This window comes from Calonectris borealis, chromosome 10, assembly GCF_964195595.1.
Source record: "Calonectris borealis chromosome 10, bCalBor7.hap1.2, whole genome shotgun sequence".
Lineage (NCBI taxonomy): Eukaryota > Metazoa > Chordata > Aves > Procellariiformes > Procellariidae > Calonectris > Calonectris borealis.
The window spans coordinates 6,014,860-6,038,509 of record NC_134321.1 but is presented as its reverse complement, the minus strand read 5'-3'; the positions used below and the strand labels follow the sequence as shown (position 1 = coordinate 6,038,509).

General features: G+C 43.0%; 1 protein-coding gene across 1 annotated transcript; it reads left to right on the top strand.

Annotated features, from left to right (window-relative positions):
• The first annotated feature begins 1,921 nt into the window (after nt 1-1,921).
• LOC142086021 (D-threitol dehydrogenase-like) lies at nt 1,922-23,133 on the top strand. The gene is made up of 8 exons (XM_075158479.1): nt 1,922-1,987; nt 3,285-3,521; nt 4,954-5,031; nt 6,290-6,506; nt 11,108-11,316; nt 11,843-11,915; nt 16,429-16,546; nt 22,678-23,133. Exons 1-8 carry the CDS (start codon nt 1,922-1,924, stop codon nt 22,871-22,873), a joined length of 1,194 nt encoding a protein of 397 aa, XP_075014580.1. The 3' UTR covers nt 22,874-23,133.
• Nucleotides 23,134-23,650: the final 517 nt, after the last annotated feature.

Below are 23,650 nucleotides of genomic sequence, written 5' to 3'. Positions count from 1 at the left end.
TTACAAATATGCTGACTGTATGATCCATATCAAAGGTACTGGACAGTCTTTTTTTTCTGATTGAGTTTGTATGTGTCTTATGAGAGAGTGTTGTCTCTGATCAGGACTCCGATCAGGTTTTTCTTTCAGCTTAGGCAGAAGATTCATTCATGTTTTCATTCGGGATGTCCTCTCCCTGATCTTTTGCTGTATTCGTCAACAGTGCTGCTGTGCCCTTTCTCGTGCTCGCTTTTTGTGCGTCTCCTCTAGGCAATGCAGTGCTACAAGTTTTTTCTTTTTTAATCCCAAAGGAAGTTAATGACTCACTGTAAGCAAAAGCATTAATTTTAGCCAAGTTTGCTCTGAATTAAGACACTTCTTGTTGCCATCTGTTACCATCTATGATGCCTCTGTAGCAAGGAGCAGGGATTGCACTGTAAACATTCAGGAAATTAGTTTCAGCGGGATATTTTGCAGGCAGATTATTTCCTTCTGGATCTCAACTTTCCTCACAGTTGGAGATGTTTGGGCTCTGCCTCTCTTCTAGCAAAGGACAAAGGCATCTCCAACGTGCTGTGAGGTCCCAGGCAGGGTCTGGCCCAGTCTGCTCTGGGAGGAGAAGGGTGGTCAATCCCTCCTCTTAAACCCCTTATCCATTTTGAAAGGGACAGCAGTAAGCTCTCCTTGCCATCATTGCACCGGTATTTCCAGCGCTTAGCTCCGCAGTCAGAGCTACCAGTAGGGCAGCTTTTTCTTTTTGTTTCTCTTGGTTCAGCAGCAGGTGCTGGCAGTGAGGAAACCCTCTCCAGTGTGGTACCCTGGCCGCGGTGACCGCCTATCCAGGTGACCTGTGCTCTGCTAGCCAAGGAGCTCCAGGAAACAGAGCACTTTCCTGTTCCTGTGGCTGTTATCCTTTTGTGTAGAGGCTGCTCCAGAGGCAAAGCTGGTTCAAGGAATTTCATGGATTCCCCTTACAGGCCTGGAGCTGTGTCCAACTAAACATGGAAAATCCCACAGCAGTCTTGAAGCTGTGGAACCAAGAAGCTCAAATGATGGCAGGGTTGCAGTATGAACTCCAAGGCAGTGATTCAGGCATTTCCATGTAAGTGTCTAGTACTAGGTATCTAGAAAAATGAAGGGTGCCCAGCTGACCTTTATGGCTGGCCATTCAGGACTTGATGAACTGACAGAAGAGAAACGCCTTCCAAACCGTTGCCTTGCACACCCAGGCATGTTCTGGATACACATACAACACAGGCACCCTCCTAGGATGAAAGCTGTGAAGTTAAAAGGTGGTTTATCTGTATCAGAAGATAGATAAGAAGGAGATAAGCTGTCAGCAGGTAGAAAGATGGCTGAAATGAGAAGTCCAGCTAATATCCAAAGAGCTACACAACTCCATATGGACCTAATGAAGTCAATGCATAGAAGTGAGATTCTTTTTCATTAGGGAGCCATACCATGGAGCAGTAGTAACATATGTTCAGAGATGGCCACATCTGCTTCTGAATGTCTGCCCCCCACCTCCACCCGGGAAGGTTACGAGACAGAAAGCAGTGATAAGGCATGATAATTACTTGAATTTGGCTTTGGCTCTTCTCCTCAGGGAATGAGACCTCTAATCTCTCTTCCCGATGGACGACTCCTCCCAGCTTTCATCTTTTGACCCTTTCTGAAGTATCTACATTGGACAGACTGGCTAAGTTGCAACCTAGACCTAAGTTCCACAGTAGCAAAAATGTTCCTGCTGCTTTCCCCCAATACAGCTCAAGAGGTAACCAGGGCAAAATTTTCTTACTGGTCATGAAATGAAAAGATGAATCCCAGGAAACCACATGTCCCAGTTTCTGCTACATTTATTATAAACCAGCATATATTTGGCCTTAAGGTCTTCTTTCATTATAGTGTAGTATCAAAAGGTGTCCTAAATGTGGACTCATGAATGCTTTTGGCAGAGCTTCTGTGCTATCAAGCATCAGCAGTTAAGTGTGACTATCCAGGCTCTCAGGTAAGCTTAATTTCTTAACCACTAACAACCTCACAATGACACCAATTTGCACAGTAGAGTAATTCAGAGCTTGAATGATCCGCTTCCCGCTATTTCCTTGTCTGAATGACGCGCTCCCTGCTTCAGAAAGGCTCCTGAAATCTCTGTTTGGGAGCAATCAACCTCACTCCTGAAAACAAATTAGTTTTTCACATTCTGTTGCCATTTGTTATTGATGCTTTCTCTCGTACATCTCAGGGGATCGCTCATCACTCATTGTGCACAATGTCTCCAAACACAAAAGGGAAATCTGGACGCAAGAAGTGCTGTTAAAAGTTGTGGTAGAAACAGTGAGTTCTGGAAAACATAATTGTTTCTCTTTTCACTCGAAATGCCAAGACTTGAAAGCATTTCTGCTTGCCGAGATAGGTGGATGAGCCGTTGTTTCATTGCAAAGCACACAGATGCAGTTAAATAGTCCCAGATGGAATCTGAAATATTCCATAGCAGCCTCTTGGGCAGCGAGTGCATTAACCGCCACAGGAGAAGGCTGTAAAGGCTCCCATCTGGTCATCCATCAACACTTTTATACATTATCATCAGCAGCCTGCTTGGAGGGAAGGTGTGCCACATTTCTGAAAATCCAATTAGACGATAGCAGCCAGTTCTTTTTTATGCTCTCTGTTGCTGAGCCATCCAAAGCATTTTTTTTAGATTAAAGAAACATCATTTTCCTTCATAGGAGCTGTGCTGCTTTATCTCTATCATGACCTGTTCTTTTATGTGCTTTATAATTCTATTATTAATTGGGATTTCAACCATTTTCCTGCTACTGAAGTGGGACTCACTAGTTTGCAATTCCCAGGATCAGCCTTATGCCTCTTTTTCCCGAAGACTGATATAAATGCCACTCTTCAATTTCTTGATAGTGGCTATTTTGAGAAGAGATAACTTATTGCAGCACCTCAGCTGCAGGGTTTGATGCCAGTCCTCTCCCTTACCCTGATGGATCAATTCGCTTTGACTCTAGATATGCACATGTTTCTGCTGTGACTCTCAACACCACAAGCTGGGATGAGCCATCCTCTTATACCCTGATTTTCTTTGAGAGGTTCAGAGTTTTGGGCACCAGCATTGCTGAAGAATTGTTTGCAAAGCATGGAAAACTCCCAAGATCTCCAGAAGTTATTCTAGCAATGTTACCTTAAAAGAACAGGGTTCCTTCTGGTTTGGGTTTTATATAAAGGACATTTTAATGGCAACACTTTAAATTTTCAGGTAAATAATTAGTATTCTCTCCAACATAATTTTTTTCCAGGCATTACATGCTGAGGATGAGCATTTTGATATAGTCTTTATTGATGCTGATCAAAGGAACGCTGTTAACTACTACAGCTTTGTCATGGATAACCACTTGCTGAGAATGGATGGAGTGATCTGTGTAGAGAATACACTCATGAAAGGACAAGTCTACCTGGAGAACATATCTGATGAAAATGTACTAGCTGTCAGAAAATTAAATACAATGATTAATTCAGATCCTCGTGTTGAGCAGGTTAGTGCAATGCAATTGGTTAAGGTGCTCGTAGTACTGTATCTATGAATTTTGCAAAGTACTCTTTAAAATGTTTCTTTTGTTGCTGCCATTATCCAGGGGACCTAAAATGAACTTAAATTTTATTATAATTCACCTTACTTGAGCTCTATGTATGAGTTTCTATATTCAGAAATGGTCCCTACTCTCTGTCTACATCATATACAGTGTTAAAGGCAAGGTAAAAGTGGAACACTCAGGAGTGAATAATTAGCTCTACAGTACAACCAAGGAACCGCCGCTCCGCTTTAAAGGCTCTGGAAGCTGTAGGGCATCACCAGCACAACAGGAGTCAACAAAGTCCTACTCCAGCAGGAGAAAAAAAAAAAGTAATAGGATGCATAAACTATATGCTATGGTTTTAGAGGCAAAATTAAACAAATATCCTCCAGGGCTTTAAAAGCAGGTATGGATGATGCTACCCCAGGGCAGTAGCCACCAGCCTGCAAAGCTTACTTTCGTGCCACGGCTGTACTGGGGTGGGAGAGCGGCTGCTGTGGCTGAGGGGAGCCATCGAGGACGGCCGGATCCCTGCCTGCCCTTCTGCACTGTAAGGCTGGTCCCATGGTGGGGCAGGTGAGGTCTGCCACCTCCCTCCCAGGTGTCCCCTACCACACTCCCCCCTGCCATAGCTCCTGCCCAGGAGGTTTTGGTACGTGCCTCATAGGCTTAAGGTCCTTGTCTATCTGCAGGTCAGATGGCCTCTAGAGATGCCTCTTGTGATTCTGTATTTATTCTATCATCAAGGTACCAATAGCAACAGCTTTTCTTTGTAGAAGAGGAAAAATGAATGACAATTTTCCATGCCCTGAATCTTACTGTTAGCCATTCAATGCACGTAAATAGCACGTTGTTTCCTATCATCTAATGTTCTATGTTCTAATAGTTTGATATTGGTATTGAATCTCCAACACTGAGTGCAGATTTCACTAAAGCGTGATAATAGTGTCAGAGAAGGTAGGTGGCAAAACCCACTGACATTCATCTATGGGTGCAGGACAGATGTTCTAGCAAATGCTGAAGAACACCAAAGTGTTGCTATTATGGTTTGCTGAGCTCCAGGAATAAGATTGGAATATCCTCATGACAGCATTAGCCAGGCAGTGGAAACCCAGAAACCTCAGCAGCCGGCACGGATTTAGAAAACGGAGAGACAAAATTGCATTTTTTTCCTGGCATTTGTGGAAGCTGTAAGTTTGGAAGAGGAATGTGAGCAAATACAAATGCCTGACATATTTGTGTTGGAAAGAATTTCAGCTAAAGAATAGGAGAAGGGGAAAAGCTGCTGCGGCCTAAGGACGGAAGGATTATCCTTCATATCAATGGAATTTGGGTGATAGAAAGCCAGGTTCAAAGCAGCTGAGAACTGTGTGTGTATGCGTTATATTTGCAGGTAATTTTACCTGTGCAGAGTGGACTGAGCATCATTCGACGGAGCCCTGCACCTCCAGATGCGGTGACTGAATCCGAGGTGTGTACTTCCTCTCTGAGAGCACTTCTGGGAAAATTGAGACTCTGCTGGGGACAGTGATAAAATAATTTCCAGGGATTTGGTGGCAAGAGCCCAAACTCACATTCTGTCATGCCATGGTGCTGTGCAGCATGGACTTACCAGCTTAGGGCTTGGCACATATTAGCGGCACTTGTCCGGGGCTACACTAAAGCTATTAAATGCCAATTCCTTGCAAAGTCTTTTGGATCAGCCACGCTGGTGCTGTGATAGATCCCTGGAGCGGCTGGCGTCCTGCTCGCCAGGTGCCTGTGCCCGGTGCTCTCTGGTCCTTCCAGTGCAGGGGAGTGTGGGCAGATGGAGCTGGGGCCCAGCTGTAATGAGCCGACGCAATATTTCTGAAGTAGCTATTTTTTTGCCCAAAAGCAGCACGTGGTGCCCTTCTATGCTCTCTGAGCTGAATATTTTCATGGCCCTAGAATTTGCTGTCCTGTGGAAAAGATGGTGGTTTCATCTTCTCCATTTTATGTAGTGGGCATCATCCAGCTGTAATGAAATTCCCATCTGGAATCATAATGGCCTAACTCGGTAAATCCAGACCCAAACATCTTGATTGTTTTGCAGTTTCCGAATGCTCCCAAAGCTACACTCACTGGCAATTCCTGGCATTTCAAACCCAATATTTTAAACATCTTGTATTTTCCTTTTTGATTCCAGTCAGGGGGAAATGATGTATGGCAGCTGATCAGATGACAGCTTGGTTTAAGTTATTGGCTGATATCTTTATTTGCGCACCAGCCTTGTGAAGATATTTTGATTGCACTCCACTTGAGCCAAATCCTGCCTTCGGAAACTTGTTCTTAGCCTCCGTGCCTTCCTGAAGCCAGCTGAGCCCGAGGGCAGGATTGGGTCCTGGGGGTGAAATAACTGGAAGACTTGATCAGTCATCTTCTAAGACATTCTACCTGACCCATCTGTCATGGGAAGATGGGTCAGGAAACACCATACCCTACTCTTATGTAAGTGGAGTGGTCGGCGCATCTCCCCAAACCACAGCCCTTCTGCTCCATTGTCTTGCACCTTAGTGCTCCTATTGAGACTAATATCTGTGGGGATAAGGGTGCTTTTTGGCTTGAATTAGTCATACCTTTTGTATTAAATAATGGGCCACGAAGACATGGATCCCTGTTTGTGCTCCCACCTCATTCTCACAGGCAGAGTCCTTCATAGCTATCACTTACTGAGCTTTACACCTTATTGTGCAATGTTTTTGTTTTAGAAAGAAGTGGTGAGGGATGACGTCTTCTGGGGTTATAACAGGCGCCGCATCCTTGACCGTCTGCGTTTGGATGGCAAGGTGGCCTATGTCACAGGCGGAGGGCAGGGAATTGGAAGAGCCTTTGCTCACGCGTTGGGGGAAGCCGGTGCTAAAATAGCCGTTGTGGATCTGGTCCTTGCAAAGGCAGAAGCGGTGGTGTGTGAGCTCAGCCTCAAAGGTAAGCACGGGTCTGACCTCCAGGTCCTGCTGTACACGACCCGGTGATGAGTGCTGTAATGAACTGCTTTCCTTGTTCAAACCTGACCCTTCTTCTGCAGTGCAATTCTCTTTCATCCAGCTCTGATGTTCCTCGGAGTAGATCGTGCAGCAGCCAAGGCACCTCAGGCTTTACTAAGGATGGATGATGGACTTGACCTACAAACTCATTAGCATGTACCCCCTCCCTGGCACCTCTTCCATACCTAATGTCTGCACCGTGAGCCACAACACCAAAACAGGGTAGAGGTATTGTCAGCCTAAATCTCTCATTGTGCACTCAAACTGAGGCAAAATAATTTTTGAAGCCCTCAGCTATAGTTCTTTCAAACATGCAAGATCAGATATAGGAACAAAACACTAATAGACATAATAACTAAAATCCCAAATAAGAGGTAAAATCCTCTACAAGCCACTTCTATTTTAGCAGTAAAACCAGAAAATGTAACATAAAATTGAATTTCTCCCTGGAGTCATGCTAAACTGCAATTGTAAAGGGGAAAAAGAAAACTGGAAATATAATTTTAATGAGAAAAGAAAGGGAGTGTTACTCATTTTATAATTCCTTTTGTGAGATTACAACAGAGCCTTCTTCGAAGTTCAGTACTTCATTGCCTCTAAAGATAATTTCTTTTACCGAGGAAATTTTCACATTCCCGTTTGGATAAAGTCACCAGTATTTGTTTCCACTCTGACTTCAGAAAGATATTGGGCCACAGGAAATCGCATTCTCCAGCAAAACCAGCCCCTGCAGATGTATTTCTATCACCCAGTCTCAATCAACTTCCTGAGGAAGGGGCAAGGAATGTTCAGTTCTGGTTTTGATACCACTCTGAGCCTCCACAGAGAACATCTTAAAAAGTCCCAGTCTGTACGATCCCAGCTCTAGTAAGCAGGAGACACTTTACATGGAGTATCAGCGTACTGGTTAAAGCTTTGATTGCTGGTCTGATCCCAATGACCTAGAACAGAAAATGTCCAGCTCCTATTACAAATTCTTGAGTCATCCAGTCCCTCCTTCCCTGAAGCTTTTCATTTTCTTATGCACTGAAGCCATATGGTCTTGGCACGAAGTAGCTGTGCCCTACAAGTTAACTTGCCTTTTGGACATCTTTTCACAGTGAGATCCTGCATATCAAGTAGAGCTATTCAGATAGAAATGGGCTACTTGATAGAGCCATGAGACTTTGGATGCCAACAGCCTATTTGAAAACGAACTTAACTTTTCTCCAGGGCATTTTCAGTAGGAGTTTGATCATCCACCCTTCAATGGCTGCCCTACATCTCTGCTCCTTCACCAGTGGGCTGCAAGCCCAGAGGAGGTGGGGGGGTGTTACAAAATGCAGTCGGAGAGGTCATGAGGCATAGCAAATATTATTGCAATCTAAGGTAAAGAAAATCTTGCTTCTCAGTCTTTACGCATCTTTATCCTTTGAGGTCAAATATTCTTTATCAACTTGACCGGTGCACCTGGTCAGGGCACATCTATTCCATCTCATGACGGTTTTTGAAGTTTCAAATTTATTGTCATTCCTTGTTGGAACAAAACCCAAACTTTGTAATGCTTTTGTGAAAGGGAATTATATCCAAATGCCCGTTTTTGGAAAGGATCTGAAAAGGTCAGGTTTTCAATCTCTTTCTCTCCAGAGGTAACTAGAGAGTCTAGCCTGGACCTCAGAAGCTTTCCCTTGAAAACTTTTGTTGAAATCAATATGTTTCCATGAAACATTTTGGCTTCAGAGAAGTAACATACTCTGTTGGAAATAAATTTTGACAAAAAGGTTCAGCTAGCTTTACTCTCAAAATATTCACATGGGTAAATTGAAGCAATCGTAGTAGTAATACATATTTTTCCTGCTATAAGCACAAAGGAGCTGTGATTTTTTTTTTTCCCCCTTTTTGGTTGTAGATCTCTAACTCAAAGTTGGAAACACAGTGCCCCAAGTCATTCCCATACAGATACTTTTTCAAAACGTTTTGCTTAGCTTTCTTAAACCCACTTTACTTCTTATACCAAGGAGCCCTTTACTGTCTTTTGGGATGGTGCCATCACTTCATGATGAGTTTTAAACATCAGAATCTCTGTGATCTCAGTTTTAGCTTTGTTAGACAGCTCGGGTGTATCTCCCTTGGCTATAGGGGTCTTTGTTTTTAGATCCTGTGTGAATACCTTTTTCAACAGTTGCTAATGGATCCTGACAGAAGAACCAAAAATGATGAAACATAACCAAAAAATCCTAAGGGTTATCTTCCACTACATACCCCTCGGTCTTCAGGGGGAATTACTGCCTGTACCTTAAGGGAAGAATTAGTCTGATGGGATTTTTAAAATGTGCATTTTCACTGTAAACTATGCAAATGCTTTCCCCACAATGTCACTTCTGATCTTCTTGTCTTTATGCAATGTATTACTTCCATTTATACGGAGAGACCAGAGATGAAGCCCTGCGGCAGGGGGGCCATGTACACGTCCCCAGCAGAAGGGCACCTTGGGCAGATTCGGCACATCAATGCCTCTCCAGCACGGAGCCACTGGGCTCCTTTCCTGCCCCTCTCATCACAAAACTGCCTCCATGAACATGACAAAACTAAACTGAGGACTGTAGAGATGTATTGGTACTGTCGTGCATGTAGCAGCGCCGTCATGTCTTGGGTTTCTTACCTTTGGTTAGGACTACAGATTTTAAGCTATTTTTCCATATTTATTTATTTATTTATTTTTAACAGATGGTTTGGGGGGAGAGTGGAGAGACAGAAAGTGGTTTTTTCCCATCTCTCAGAGTGCAGGGATATCAGCTGAATTTATTAAGGTCAAGTGTGGGACTCTGGTTTGAAGTGAGCGTGACTTCACTGCTTCTTCACTAGACACTCACGTGTGGCACCTTTTGTCTTGTTTTTATGAACTATTGTATAAGATGAAGCCATAAATGGGGTGAGGGTTGGAGCACCTCATTCTGTTACCATTAGTAACACGCTTGCACCCATTTTGTCTGTAAATTGAATAAGAAAGATTGCAGCAGCTCCCTGTACGTTACATGTCTTGATAACAATTAAGAGGAGCAACGGGGGCTGTCTGGCTATTCTTATTCTTTCAGCATATTTAGCATAAAACCTGCGATAAAATAAGAGGTCTCGTTTTGTGGCAGAACGTGCATTCATTTTTGTAGGTGGCTGTATTATGGGTCTGCCCGTTACTCTGCTGTGGAAAGCAAGGGGACCGTGGCACAGCTGAAGGCCAGAGGGGACATTAGCTCCCATGGCCCAACATGGGGAGCACCCCAGACCAGCATCACCTCGGGGCGTGCGCTCTGGCAGGCTCCCGGAGGCATTGGAGATCAAGAGGAGCTTTTCCATCCAAAAGTTGCTTTTCTGTCATTTTCTTCAAACGTCACTGGGCAGTTATTCTTTTGCCTTGCTTTCACGGCAGTCTCCATCTCAAAGCTTCATTTTGGGGGAGTCTTCTCCTGTCCTCCTAGAATAGGCTTAAGGCTTCTTTTAAATATCTTATTAGAATGATCTAAAAAAGGGACCAATGGGGAATAATTTTTCCATTTAAATAGAAGTAAAAAGATCTTGCTTTAACAGCTGTAACTTCCTACCTGTGCACTCTTTGCTTGCAGACTGCTGATCTACAGCCCAACCCCAGTGACTGCCCCCCTCCTTGTGAGTTAGGACCCATTTCACCACAGCTCTTACTGGGTAGCCTTGTTTGAATTTCAGGATGGGTATAATCCCATTGGCATCAGATGCCTCAGTAGGCTGCTTATTTTGTTTATTAATAAGGGTATTTAAAGCTGATTTTGATAGTGAATTAAATGAAGATATTTATGGATCAGCACTGGTGCAAAAGTCAATGCCTGGATTTTTCTAGGAAAAAACGTACAACTTTTGCGTGTTTCGAATCCAGTAAATCTCTTAACTTCTGAATGTTTGTGTTATTCTGGTAGTGTGATTTGCAATAAATAAGGCCAGGCACCGTGACTACCTGAGCCGGGAGCCTGCAGGTATTCCCAGTTAGCTCCCACCTAAAACGGGTTTGGTTTTGTCTGAGGGTCCCAGCTGTTTGGATGCTGTGGTTCATCCAGAAAGCACTTTCTGGACAAATTGGTTTGATTTCTGCAGCATCTTGGGAAGAACTGGCATAAAAAACATCTACATTTGAGCAAACGAGAGAGTCCTTTGCTTTACCTTGTTCCTGAGCTGTTACCACCCACCCACCAGTGATGCTCCCTGCGGAACTGCTCCCGGACGGGGAAGCTGCAGTTGAGGGTTTGGACAGAAGATGGTGCAGTGTTCAAAGGTTCGTCCTGGTGGAGTGGCAAACTCCACTCTCATACCTCGGTTTTATGTTTGCCTCCAACATGCAAACCTCGCACCAGTCAGCAACTTTAATAGCAGTATTACAATAACAAACATGCATTTTGCTACAATTTGTGGAGCAATGAATTAAGGTGGCATATATATAATACACATATATATATGAAATAATAAATAATCACCAAACATTTTTTTTCTTTTTCTATGAATACCTGTACCGACTTCATCACTCTTATTTTAACGCAGGGATTAAAAGCATTGCCCTGGCAGCAGATGTAAGCAAACCCGAGGATGTGCAAAGGATCGTGGATACAATTGTAGCTCGCTGGGGCACGGTTCACATCGCATGCAACAATGCGGGAATCAATATGAACTCTGCGAGCGAAGATACTTCCCTAGAAGAATGGGACAAAACTTTTAATGTTAACTTACGAGGATTATTTTTGTGCTGCCAAGTAAGTGTGAAACGCTGTACTGGTTTGTTTTGCAAATGGGTAATAATTTTCTAAGCATTTACTTTACCAAGATTCAATAATACTTTATTACTAATTATCACAATAAAACTGGTCCTAGTTTTGGTGGAGTTAAGGACAGATTTGCTTTATATCAATTACAGATTTTGGTCAATATTTTCAAAAATAGCTGGTACTTACTGGCTGCCCAAGCCCAGGCATTTAAGAATGGCCAGTTTTTTTGGAGGGTGGTTATTTGACGCTTCCTGAAAACCAGAAAGCTTTGGGAGGCCATTCCCAACATTAGTGATTATTTTGAAAAAATATTGCCAACAGTGAAGAGGGTCTGAAATGGCAGTGGGATTTTTCCTGCATCAGCCATTTTTATACCAAGTTTTTATATCAAGTGCTTAAAAAAAATGTGTTAGCACATAAACTCTTCTGAAAAGTGAAGACTAATTTATTATCATGTCATTATTAGCACAATCACAAAAAGGGTCACTGGTCTTTCCTTTAATTTCTGTCACAGGCTGCAGGCCGCATTATGCTGAATCAAGGATATGGGAAGATAATTAACACAGCATCTATGGCAAGTTTAATAGGTGAGTGATGAGAGCTAACAGTTGTGCTTCAGAATCCATATTTTAATTACTACCGATGCTATTTGAATCAATTAAACCTGTATTGGGAAGGAGTAAATCACTGACATTTTGTATTAGAGGAAATGTACTACAAAATTTTTATTGATATCATTTTTCAACATTTATCTGTCCTCTATGTTTTAGAGCACTTATTACTTTTTATAGAAGAGGTGGAGTCACCTCCTCCGACTCCGACGCACTGATGGCATGGGAGAGGTGCTGGTGCACTCCCCCGTAATTTCAGGAAAACGCGTTTGAGCGCGGGAAGCTGTGCCCCTCCGATGTTTACAAGCCACCCGAAAGCTTTTGTGCCGGTCTTCGCCCCGGTGCCCGTGGGGTTTATTTCATTATGGTTACCAACAGGTGTCTCCACCAACGCTGCTGAATCAGCAGTGTTGTCAAAAGCGCCAGTAAACCATTGTAACATATGGAATGAAATCCCTACTGCTGAGCTAATCTGGAAGGCAGTTACATGCTGGTGAACTGAGGCCCATGTAACAAAACTTGATCAATTACACAAATTAAGCATAGCCCTTTAGGAATTTATTTTATTGGTCTGGACATCTGTTGCAGTATTGTCCAAATCCAAAAATCAAATGGTGCCTTGGGTTGCCAAGTTAGGCAAGAAAATCTAGTAGCTATAAAAGTACAACTGAAAACCCCTGTATTAATATCATGTCCATCTGCTGAATGTTACATAAATATGCAGTCTTTTTATTTTCCTTGGGAATAACATTTATTTTTACTGTGCCCAGTTTGACATTCTGTGACATTCTGCTCAGTTTATTGCACAGTAACTTTAAATGTTGCTTCAAAAATGCATTTATAATGTTGTTGTTAATCTTTTTTTCAAGTGTCTTTACCAGCTGTTTTACTTGTGCTTAAACACAGGCACCGTCCCTCCGCCCAACTTTGTAGAGTTACAAAATCTCCCAAAGAAAAATAGTTTTGAAAAGAATGTAAAGCTTTAAATTTCAAATGCCCTAGACTTTTGTGCGCTGCTCCACACAGTGGGGCTCTGGTCTGGGCTCGGGCTGTCACCGTCGGCATCATTGCCGCAAAGCAAAATTTACTGGGAAGTGTTCCACCCCAGAGAAAGGTATGAAGCTCTGGAAACTGGCACCAGCTGGGACTCTGCTGGTTTGGCACACTCCAAAGCCTTTCTCTTGCAGCCCAGAAGTGCCCTCCACTGCTTAAGGAAAGGCATTTCCCAGCTTCTCCATCAGGCCCTGGCACAGTTCTGCTGAGCCGGGGGGTAATGCCATTCCATCATAGCATCCATCCCAGCCCCAGCTCGGGGCTGCACCTCCTTGGCTGGCCAAGTCCTCTGAGACCCACACGGGGATCACGTTTGAGGGCAGTATCGGTTCTGGAGCAGGAACAAACACTGGAAAGCAACCCTGAGAGCAGCCTGGAAGGGTCATTGCAAGATGTGCTTCAATGCCATTGAAAGTTAATGCATGTTAGGCCAGAAGTTAAGAGACGAAGAGATGTGTTTACCTTCTGAACCTGTTTGAATCTTGGCATTGAAAAAATCTAGTAGTTATAAAACTACGACTGAAAACCACGATGTTCATATCATGTCCATCTGCTGAATGTTAAATAAATATGTTGGTTGGTTGGTTATTTAAGTATGTTGGCCAACTGGCATAGTATGAAATGTTTCTAGAAATAGTTAGGGGATTTTTTTTTTTTTTTGTTGTTGTAGGTTGAGTCCTTCCTCAGAGATACAGGAAAACGAGGAGACACTTAGCAGGATAGGGAGATTTTTGTTTGTGATTCTTCCAGATACACTGCTCAGAATCAGTTTTAATTAATTGAAGATAAGCTGCATACATTTTGCATATGTACATTTTGATTCTGGTATTTCACTGGAATTATTCCAGACGTATGCTTCAGCAGCGGAGATGAGGCTGCTGCAGCTCTGCGATTTGCACAGGTGTGACTCAGATCTGTAATTTTTACAGTGAATATCTTTCGTGGTAAGTGGTCTGGTCTTCTCTATCTGTGCGCACCTCTCACTGACATTACATGGCTGCTTCAAGATCAGGCTAGAAGCCTTATGCACCGAACAAGGTTGCAGAAACATAGTGTCAGGTGTTTAAAATGTAACGCAGCTGATGTTGGCCGCATTTTTATCTGCTTTCCTCCCATCTTCTCCATATGAAACAGTTTGAGTGTCCTCACTTCCCAGAAGCCTTACAAATTCAGATTTTTTTGGTGACGCTGCTGAAGGCATAGCTTTATTCACAAGCTCTAGCCCCGTTTTGTATGAGTTTGGAGGGTTGCAGATTTGCTCTTCTGTCTACAAGGGACCACCTCAGGTAAGGGAAGAGGAGGCGGTGCGGGGTGCTCAGCTTCACAACGCTCGTTGGCTTCTTCTTGAGCTCTTCCCATTGAGAGGGGCCAAGTGTCTCAGCAGGGGGAAATTTCATCTTCTGAATTACCTTCCTTAGATATTCTTATGAAGGCAAAAGCATTTACACGGAAGGACTCCTGAAAACCCTGTCTGAGCACCCATCCCAAATCAGACAGCTGATTTTGATAGCTTGCAGCAACTTGCTGTTCTCACCCACGTGCACTAGAGGTGCAGAGCCGCTGCCAAAACTCTTATCCTCCTAGCAAACGCCGAATGATTTATCACAAACAGACATGTTTGGAAAGTTTAGCAAAGAACTGCTTTTGGGAGGTTAGAAGGTTAACTACCGAAGTTGTATGTAACTTGGAGCTGATGCGTGGCAATTAATCAAGAAATTACATTCCACGTTTTTTCGAGAGCCCACGCGGCGCGCCGCATCTGGGGGGCGACAGGCACACGCGGAGGGCAAAGCGGCTCTGCTGGTCGAAATGCGAATCATTTCATATTGAACAAAAAATGAGTGCAGAAAAAATGCTGGCAGAGGGAGGCCGTGGTGTGAAATGCTCTTTGTAGGAAGCAAAAGGCCTCCGAATTCTGAGCAAACCTTCAGCACATGCAGAAAACCAGAAACACTAATTGTGGCTCCCATCATGTGTGTGCTTTAAATCTATTCACAAACATCGATGTTCAAGGCAAAGGTCCTTATTCACACGCCCAGCAATTTGCAGCAGGGCTTTTGGCTCTTTCAGAGTTTGGGTAACTCAATTTGTTATCATCTTCTTTTCACCCTTTAAATTGACATACTCAAAACCAACCGTTTTAGTCAATAAAAGCAATAGTGGATGTGTTGGGATACCATGGATGGTAGTGATCTAGAACTGATGCACCAGCTTAACTTAATAAATTAAGACCAATTTAATGCCACCTACCAGTTCCGCTTATGTGCTTTTATCAAAATGCTGGGGGGTTCCTGCTGTACCCTACACAAACGCAGCAAGACGCCTGCATCCGGGGTTCAGCGTTACCTAACCCCCCAGGCTACAATTGTTTGCCTTTGTGATTTCTGATATTTAGCGCTGCTTTTCCCCACTCTTCCTCCATGAAAGAGCCAGCATCTCGGTGACGCTCAGTACCGATACGGTGCTAATTATGGGTCAGTGCTTTGCACTGGATTTGTTTAATGAAGTCGTGATGGAGCCAGAAAAGTCCAAGGAGAGACACTTTGTAAATCCCAACAGCTGGACCGATTTGGTTTGACTCCCATGGGTTTAAAGCACTTTACACCCACCAGGGATTTGTCCTTAAGTAGCTTTCCTGGGAATACTGCAAGTGAGAGCTGGTGGAGGGGCAGAGCCAGCCGAGCACACAGCACTAACAAGCTTGAACATTGTAATTAGCAAGCCGATCATTTTCCCTCTCTGATTGACATGTGACATCTTTGAAACATTTTCAAAAGCTTCAGATTTTCAAAGTGGTGGGTGTTCTGAATTTTTGGGATGCACCTGTGCTCACATCCACACAAACACTGATTAGATAATATGTTGTGTTTGCTTCAGACTATGGATAATTTAAAAATTAAGGGGAATAATTTGTTCCAAGAAGCTATATATAATATAATATGTTATAGAAAATCTATTATGCACTTATATTATATCATATCATATTATATCATATCATATATCATTATGCTATAGTATATTTTATTAGTATTACAGTGTACAAATATTTTGTACATAAACAAACATGTGTATAATATATGAATGTGCATGTGTGTATATGATTGATTATCTTTCTTGGGAGTAGTTGAATATTGCATATATATGTTTAATACATTGTTTTTGGCTTTGCCCAAATATGGAACCTTTTAAATTTCTTTATTTCTTTTTTTTGTTCTCCATTTTTTTCCAGTAGCCCGGCTGCTGAGGCAAAAATGTTAGATGGCAAAATACAGATTGAGAGTTTTCTGTTGCAGGTGGCTAAATTCTTGTTGCTCCCTGCCTAGTATCAGGGAAAATGGCAAATAGTTCATCTCAATGCAGGGAATTATCCATGTAGTGCCTAAGCTATCTTAATTTGTGGAGAATAAATAATTTTCTATTTCTGAATCCCTTCTAGTCCCGCACCCGCAGAAGCAGTTGGCGTACAACACCTCGAAAGCCGGGGTCGTAAAATTAACACAGACATTAGGAACCGAGTGGATTGACAGAGGAGTAAAAGTCAACTGCATTTCCCCGTAAGTAAAACGTAGTCTCATTTTGAAAGTACAAAGAGAATGAAATGTTCTAAAAAGCTCAAACGAACAGTATCTCGGCAAATAAAGTTTCTAATTAGCAGGTGGATTGCATCCCTTTTTATGTTGTCTTTTCCTCAACAAAGGTTTAAATACTTAGAACCAAGCCTGCTCTGTTGCTGTGTATACTCAGGGATTTAAGAAGAGGTTTTAGCATTTGATAATAGGTTTTCCAATAATGTGAAGGGTAGTTTTTAGCATTTCTCTTCCAGATGAAATATTTCCTTAGTCTGTCCAAGCCTTCTGCGGTTAAAGAAAAGGCTTTTGACACTTAATAGACAATACTTCTTTCCCCTTTTTACTTGAGACAAATATATAGGCACTTTAAAAGCCACATTGTACTGCTGTAATTGAGATACTGTTCAGCTCTGACAATCACAGGAGGCCAGGTGTAATTTTGTAAATATATATATATTTATTACAAATTACATTTTCCTTATTTTTAGAGGCTTAAAGCTATATGTTTTATTTTATGGTATTTATTCACAAAGAAAAGTTTCCTTGCACAAACACTTTTTCTCTCCCTGTTTCTCACACACATGCCCAACACAGTTGTTTTATTAAACAATTAACGGTTTAGCATGATGGTGCTAAGCAGAAACCCAAGTGGATAGCGTTAATTGGAAGCGGTCAAATTCCGTAGACCATTGAAGTCAATCAGAGTAAGTAAGAAGGGCAGGATTTTAACCCAGGAGTTAAATTGTAATAATGAAGATATAATGTACATCAAATTAGGAAAAACAAATTACATATTTTAATCCACAAAGTGGAGTAAAAAAAAAAAATCACAGAGCTCAATGGCAAGTGCCTCTGTTTTTACTGTCAGTCTGCGCTCCACTTCCTTGTGCTAGCTGTCTTCCTTATGATTATTTATTACTAATTATACCAGTGACTCCAGCCGTCGCTCTATATGATCCACAGATTCTTTAAACAACATCTTACTTCATAATGGGATTTTCCCCATGCCAATACTAGCAGCACTGCAGTAGTGTTCCCACAACCAGTGCTAGTGAATTTACACTGGCTTTCGGGAGCCAAGGGAGATGAAGGGAATTAGGGAAGCTCAGTAGGACCTGGCAGGAACTGTGTCTGAAAACACATGGGTAATCTTTACCAACAGAGGTGGGATATTAGTGCCACGTTGACAGGAATCACGGATAAGGAAGCTCTTAGATGAGGAATTACCCATTTCTGGAAGGTTTACATGAATTTAAAAAATATCCACCAAATGATCAAAACTCAGTGTTTTGTGTAAGTTGGAAACACTCTTATTTGAAGAAGTTATGTTTCTGGAGGCAGTTGTCAAAGCATGGAGAAAAAACGGCCACACTTCTCTTTTTTTACTTTCCAAGTTCAAACAGGCTTGCATTTTGGTCATCCCTACCTACTTTAAGCTCTAGCTCTGAGCTCAAAATCCTACAACAGAAAGGGAGGAATAGCCAGAAAGAGCGCACAGAGGACAAATGTTTTGCTGTCTTTGAGGTCCCCTGTTCCGGGCAGAGCAGTTCCCCCTGACGCAGCTGGGGACCCGTTCTGAACCGCTCTGGGAGCCAGGCAGGGTTCTTCTGCCGGCAGCTCAAAGCTTTGGCTGAGCCCCTCGTGCCGGGGCCGCCCAGGGAGTTCAGCGGCAGGAGCCTACAGCGGTTCATATAGCTCAGATCCCTCCTCACCAGAAGCAAAAGCCACATATCCTTGAGAGTAAATATTCACGTTTACCCTTCTGCCTGTATGAGATGTGAACCTGCATTTCAGTGCAGATTTGGACCCATCCCCAGAACCATGGACCCCACCGGTCTCGTTGTCGTGTCTCTTGATGTGACTCACCGAGGCGCAGGGGCATCTTCAACCCACATGAACTTGGTACCCACCACCGGGCAGTAGCCTCAATGCAACAGCACATCTGTCGATGCCGTCAGAGTACTTTGTAGGGTTGAAAATGCAGAAGTCTTTCTGAGCATGGATGTCCAACCTAACACGTAGCCATCTTATAACAGGAGGGGAGTGTGAGGAGCACAGAGATAGACATAGGGCATGATGGTTCCCAAGATAATCTCTGGATAAGTAAAATATTTAAGTGTGTCCTTAAGTCCTTTGTCCTTCTCACTCACAGTTGCATTAATGCTTTAAGGCATTCTCAGCGTACCTCTGTCTGAAGCTCCAAACACTCCAGTCTGGCCTTAAATATTATTTCACCATGCAAACCTTTTGGCCTTTTTTCCCCTTTTCCTATCTGGTCACTTTTTATCAACTTAATTTCTTAATGAGTGCGTAAAACTTATGCAGAGCAATGCATAAAAGTTATCGATGCATAAAATGTTATGGCAGAGTCCTTAGGATAATTTATTGCATTTATAAAATTGAAGATTCAGGCTTCTCTTGCTGGCCAGGCAAGCCTCATGCCCATGGGGAGAAGGTGGCCGAGACTCCCTGGATGCTTTGGCTGACTTTGCCTGTTGCCCCATGCAACAGCAAGCGTCTCCGTGTATCGTGGAAACCGCGCTCAGCCCTTATGCCACCACCTCGTGCAATTGCCTCGTCGCCTGCTGCACATGCTGTGCAAAGTTAAGAAGGTGCTGGAGTCTTCCCAAAAGGGATGTGAGGGTCAGGCTGCAGAGGGGACCTGGGTGTGAACAGGGACCTTTACAGGGCACTGACTGGCAGCTGACGCCTGGCTGCCCACGGTGTGTTTTAGTCCCTTTCCTGGTCCCCGCACATGTGAAGCGTGTTGGGTGTGATGGAGCAGGGGACTTTTGAGAGTCTCTGGTTTTTGGCACATCCAGCATTGGAACGCTTCATTTTTGCAGGCATTGCACTGAATCAATGTCCATTTTGGGGGCTTGATTTGCAAGGCAGAAAATGCCATAATGTCCTTAGGGATGGACAGCTGGAAATTGATCTTCAGCTCAACCCACAGCCGCAGCCAGGCCAGCTTGTCGGGGACCCCGTGAAACTCAGCAGTCCCAGGGGATGAACCACGTTCTCCACTGGTGGGCTGCAGGGTTTGGGCTGCGATGGCCGAAGAAGCTTCATCCCCTGCGTGCCTGCCTTGCTCCCCTGGGATGGTGCCAGTGCTGTACCAGGCTTTTAGCCCGGTGGGTACAAGGAGTCAGAAAGCAAGTAGGGCAGGATCACCACAGGTTTTGGGTGTACCCCATCATGGGGGAAGGAGAGGCAGAGCTGGCAGGAGAAGAAGCACCCCAGCATCACCTGAAAGCGTCCCCAATTAAGCAGCATTACTATCCCCATTAAGCAGCAGTCGTTGCTGGTAAGTATCTTTGGACTTAAATCTAATTCCTTGGGAGATGTCCCAATTAAGTGGATCTCTTGATTAAACACTTCCTGATTAAGTGGAGTGTACTTAACTCATTCAAATTAATAACTCGTCTGAAAGAAATCAAGTTACACACAGATGGAATCTTTTTTTGCTCTCATTTGGGGATTGAGCGCACGTACCAATTCCAGTTAAGTATCTGGTAAGTGATATTTTTCCTAATGTGTCTCTCGAAGTGGAAATGTTTTAGGCAATTGTTTTTCTTTTTTTTTTTTTTTTTCCTAATGTCTCAAATTGTCCTGTGTATCAATAATGAAATATTGATGCTCATGTCTAATGTTAAGGAACCAGCAGTTTGATATTACATTGACATGCAACAGAAAGTACTGATAGGCTCAGCACTGCATACGAGATGAGGTAGGGAATTAATGCATTGGCAGTTGTCTTTGCTGGAACTGGTTAGAAGCCAACTAAAATCTGCCTAAAAGGGTTCGACAACATTAAATTGCCCAACTTGGCATCAAAGCTTTCCCAGAAGATGTGTAGTATCAATGACATGCCTAATATTTATAGTGCCATCAGTATGTGTGTTTGCAACTTTTAAGTTTTGCGCTATATTTTTTTCTCATTTCTATAACAAAAATTTTTAATGAAGTTTTGTAACACATCTAAATTTTTGCTACTTGAAGTGAACTGAAGAAAGGTCCAGCGAGAGGCACAGCACTGTGATTTACAGGTTGCAGTGATCAGACCAAAGATCATTTTTCCAAACAGATTGAAAAATGTCCTCTTTTTAGCAAAATCTGTTGTGCTGGAGGACTATGTGTCATATTCCCTAATCTTCATTCCCTTGGGGTTAAAACATATATGTAAATTTAAAAAAATTAAAAAGTCATATGGATCTTATTCTAGTCTCTGATAGCGTAAAGCCAGAACGATTATGCTGATGGTTTTGTAAGCACGGTGAGAGGCACGTAAGGGAAAGGAGTCCAACATATTTCACGTCTGCTGCTCAAAGCACGTTTCTCTCTGAAGAAAACCAGTTCTCGAGGAGTTTGGGAGAGCGAGGGGGGAGAGCAGGGGGCTGTGCTTGGGGGAAATAAGTAAAGCGTCTGCAGTCCTATACTGGAATGTGTTTAATTTTATTACATTGCCAGAGCTTAAGGGAGCTGCATCGCTCAGTGTTTCTGAACTGCTCTGGTGTTTATTGACAATTACAATAAAAAATAAAGCCGATATTCAAATCCTGCCCGATTAGTGAAAACAGAAATGTTTGGGGGAAAGTCTGAATTGGTTCCACCTCGTAACAGAGTAAATAGCAGATTTCAGCCTTCAGTTAAAACAAAAGGTAAATCTCATACCCAGAATCCAGTGTGTCTCAAAAAATTATTTCCTTGGAAGTATAAATTGGGATGCCGATGAAGTTTCAGAACAAAACGGGTATTTTTATACTTTGTTCATTTCATATTTATCACTAGCTTGTTTGCTAATTTTCATTTGCAAGAGGCAATTCTTCCAGCTAACTGGCTGCCTCAATGGGCCACTGATTTCTTTGAAGTGACAGTCTGTAAATATGCATAAAAAAGAGATGCAATTAGCGTGTGTGTGGTTCAGTGCAGCCTGATTTCATTGGCAAGTTTACCCACAGTGTTGATAAGCTACATTATCTAGAAAATTGGCCGCTGAAAAACAGCACCTCTGATTGCCAGCAAAGGTTCCAGATAACAGGGTGCTGAAGAGAAATATAATTGAGGTTGAATATGTTAACCAAGGTGTCACATGCTCCTTAGAAGCGCTAATTTATCAGCATGTTGGAATTTTTATTAACATTTGGAATGCATTTCTACCACACTAATGAAGTGGAATTGGCAGTTCAGGTTTTAGTTATTGTAATTTCTGAGAAGTTAAATGTAATTTCTCGTTAGACACAGTTATGTAAATATATTTGTTCAGGGGCTGAAAAAAATCATACATTTCGCAAAATACAAATATGTTGTTAAGGAGGAGTATGACAAATCAGTCGCAGTTGAAGTCATAAAAGCCAGCCAAATGTGCGCCCTGCGTTGCGCTTTCTGGAGCATCACTCATTTTTAGGGCACCTGAAGAAAACGAACTTAGCAGAGTTTTAATAAAAGGTGTAGTCACCATAATGTAAAAGAGGCGAGACAGGTAAACGCGGTGTGATTTGTCAGGGTACTGGTTTAAGGGGAATTGCACTGGGTGTGCTGTGCTTATCTTCGTCTCTCCTTTTTTTTGTCTGGAAAGGGTCAGGTGCCCGGAAGGGTGCTGGCTTTTGTTTCTCCCGTTTTTTGACATACGGGAAGTCGGGCTGTTTTCAGTTTCTAGGCTGTACACAAACATGCTGTGTGACATTATGCTGCGAAGCCATGAGAAGAGAAATCAGCAGAAGGACGACAATTCCCAAGAGCCATGACAGACCCAGTTCGAGGCGCTTTCGGTTCCAATGCCATGCTTGTTTTCTATAAAAAAATCAGACTGGTGATTACAACGGGTAACCTAAAAGTAAGGGGGTACTGCTGTTAGCTAAGAAGGTAGTATGTGTGTACTCACTGTAAAGAAAACCTCTAAGCTTGCCCGTCAGCAGCGAAAAGCAATAGGAAAGAAGCGCTACCAAAGTTTGCATCGTGACTTTCAGCAGCGGCAGAGCGGGTCTGACTTGCGCGTCTCCTGTGTGCTAGTCCACGCTTTTCCTTCCGAATTAACATCTTGAAAACCTGTAAGTGCTGCCTTTCCTTCTGGGGAAAACCCGGTCCTAAACTCTTGGTGCGTGTGCTCGTTGCAGGGGCATCGTCGACACGCCGCTCATCCGCTCCAAGGACCTGCGGCCGCTGGTGCGGCGCTGGCTGGCGGACATCCCCGCCGGCAGGCTGGCCCAGGCCACCGACCTGCAGGCTGCCGTCGTCTATTTGGCCTCGGAAGCCTCAGACTACATGACGGGCCATAACCTGGTCATCGAGGGCGGCCAGAGCCTGTGGTGAGGGGCGTCCTCCAGCCTCCCCTCTCAGGGGCGTAGTTCACTTGGGAAAGTGCGTATTAGAGTTTAGCTTAGTCCCAGGTTTGGCCTGTGCGGCTGAGTGGCCAGCTGATATGAAATGATTGTTCTCTTCTTTTCAGCGTTGCTTTGGAGACTCATATAATGCAAAAAAAAAAAAAAAAAAAAAGTAATCCTTCATTTTCAACATTTTCATGTTTTTTACTATGCATTCAGATTTCTGTTAAATTAGTATTTAATGATATAAAGGCACATTTACTACAGTGAGATTTGGCTATTATTTAGTTTAACAGGGGGCATTTTTAAAGCAATCAATATTAGCTGGTCTGTGCAGTATATTGTTCTTAGGCACGATTTTTTGTATTCAAGTTGCTCCAGTGACATCTGTGAGCGGTGAAAAACAGTTGGATGTAGTGTTAAAAAAAATAAATTAGTTCATTGCATTTGAACCTGAATGTTGCCATTTCATATTTACTGGTGTTCTTAGTTTTTGACAGTGTTTTTATACAAACACCCACATAAATGCCCCTGAAAGAAAAGTACTGCACTTAATAGAGAATCATGGTTGGCAATTATAATGGCTCTAATCCAAAGCCCATTGAGGTAAGTGGGAACTGCTCATACACTTTAACTTAAATACATGTATAAGTGTTGATACAACTGGGTCTTCGTTTTCCTTGATAGGCAGATGTAAGCAAAGGTCATCTTCCAAAATTCCCCCCCACCCCGTAAAATTCGGAAGACAATTCTCGGGTGTAAATCA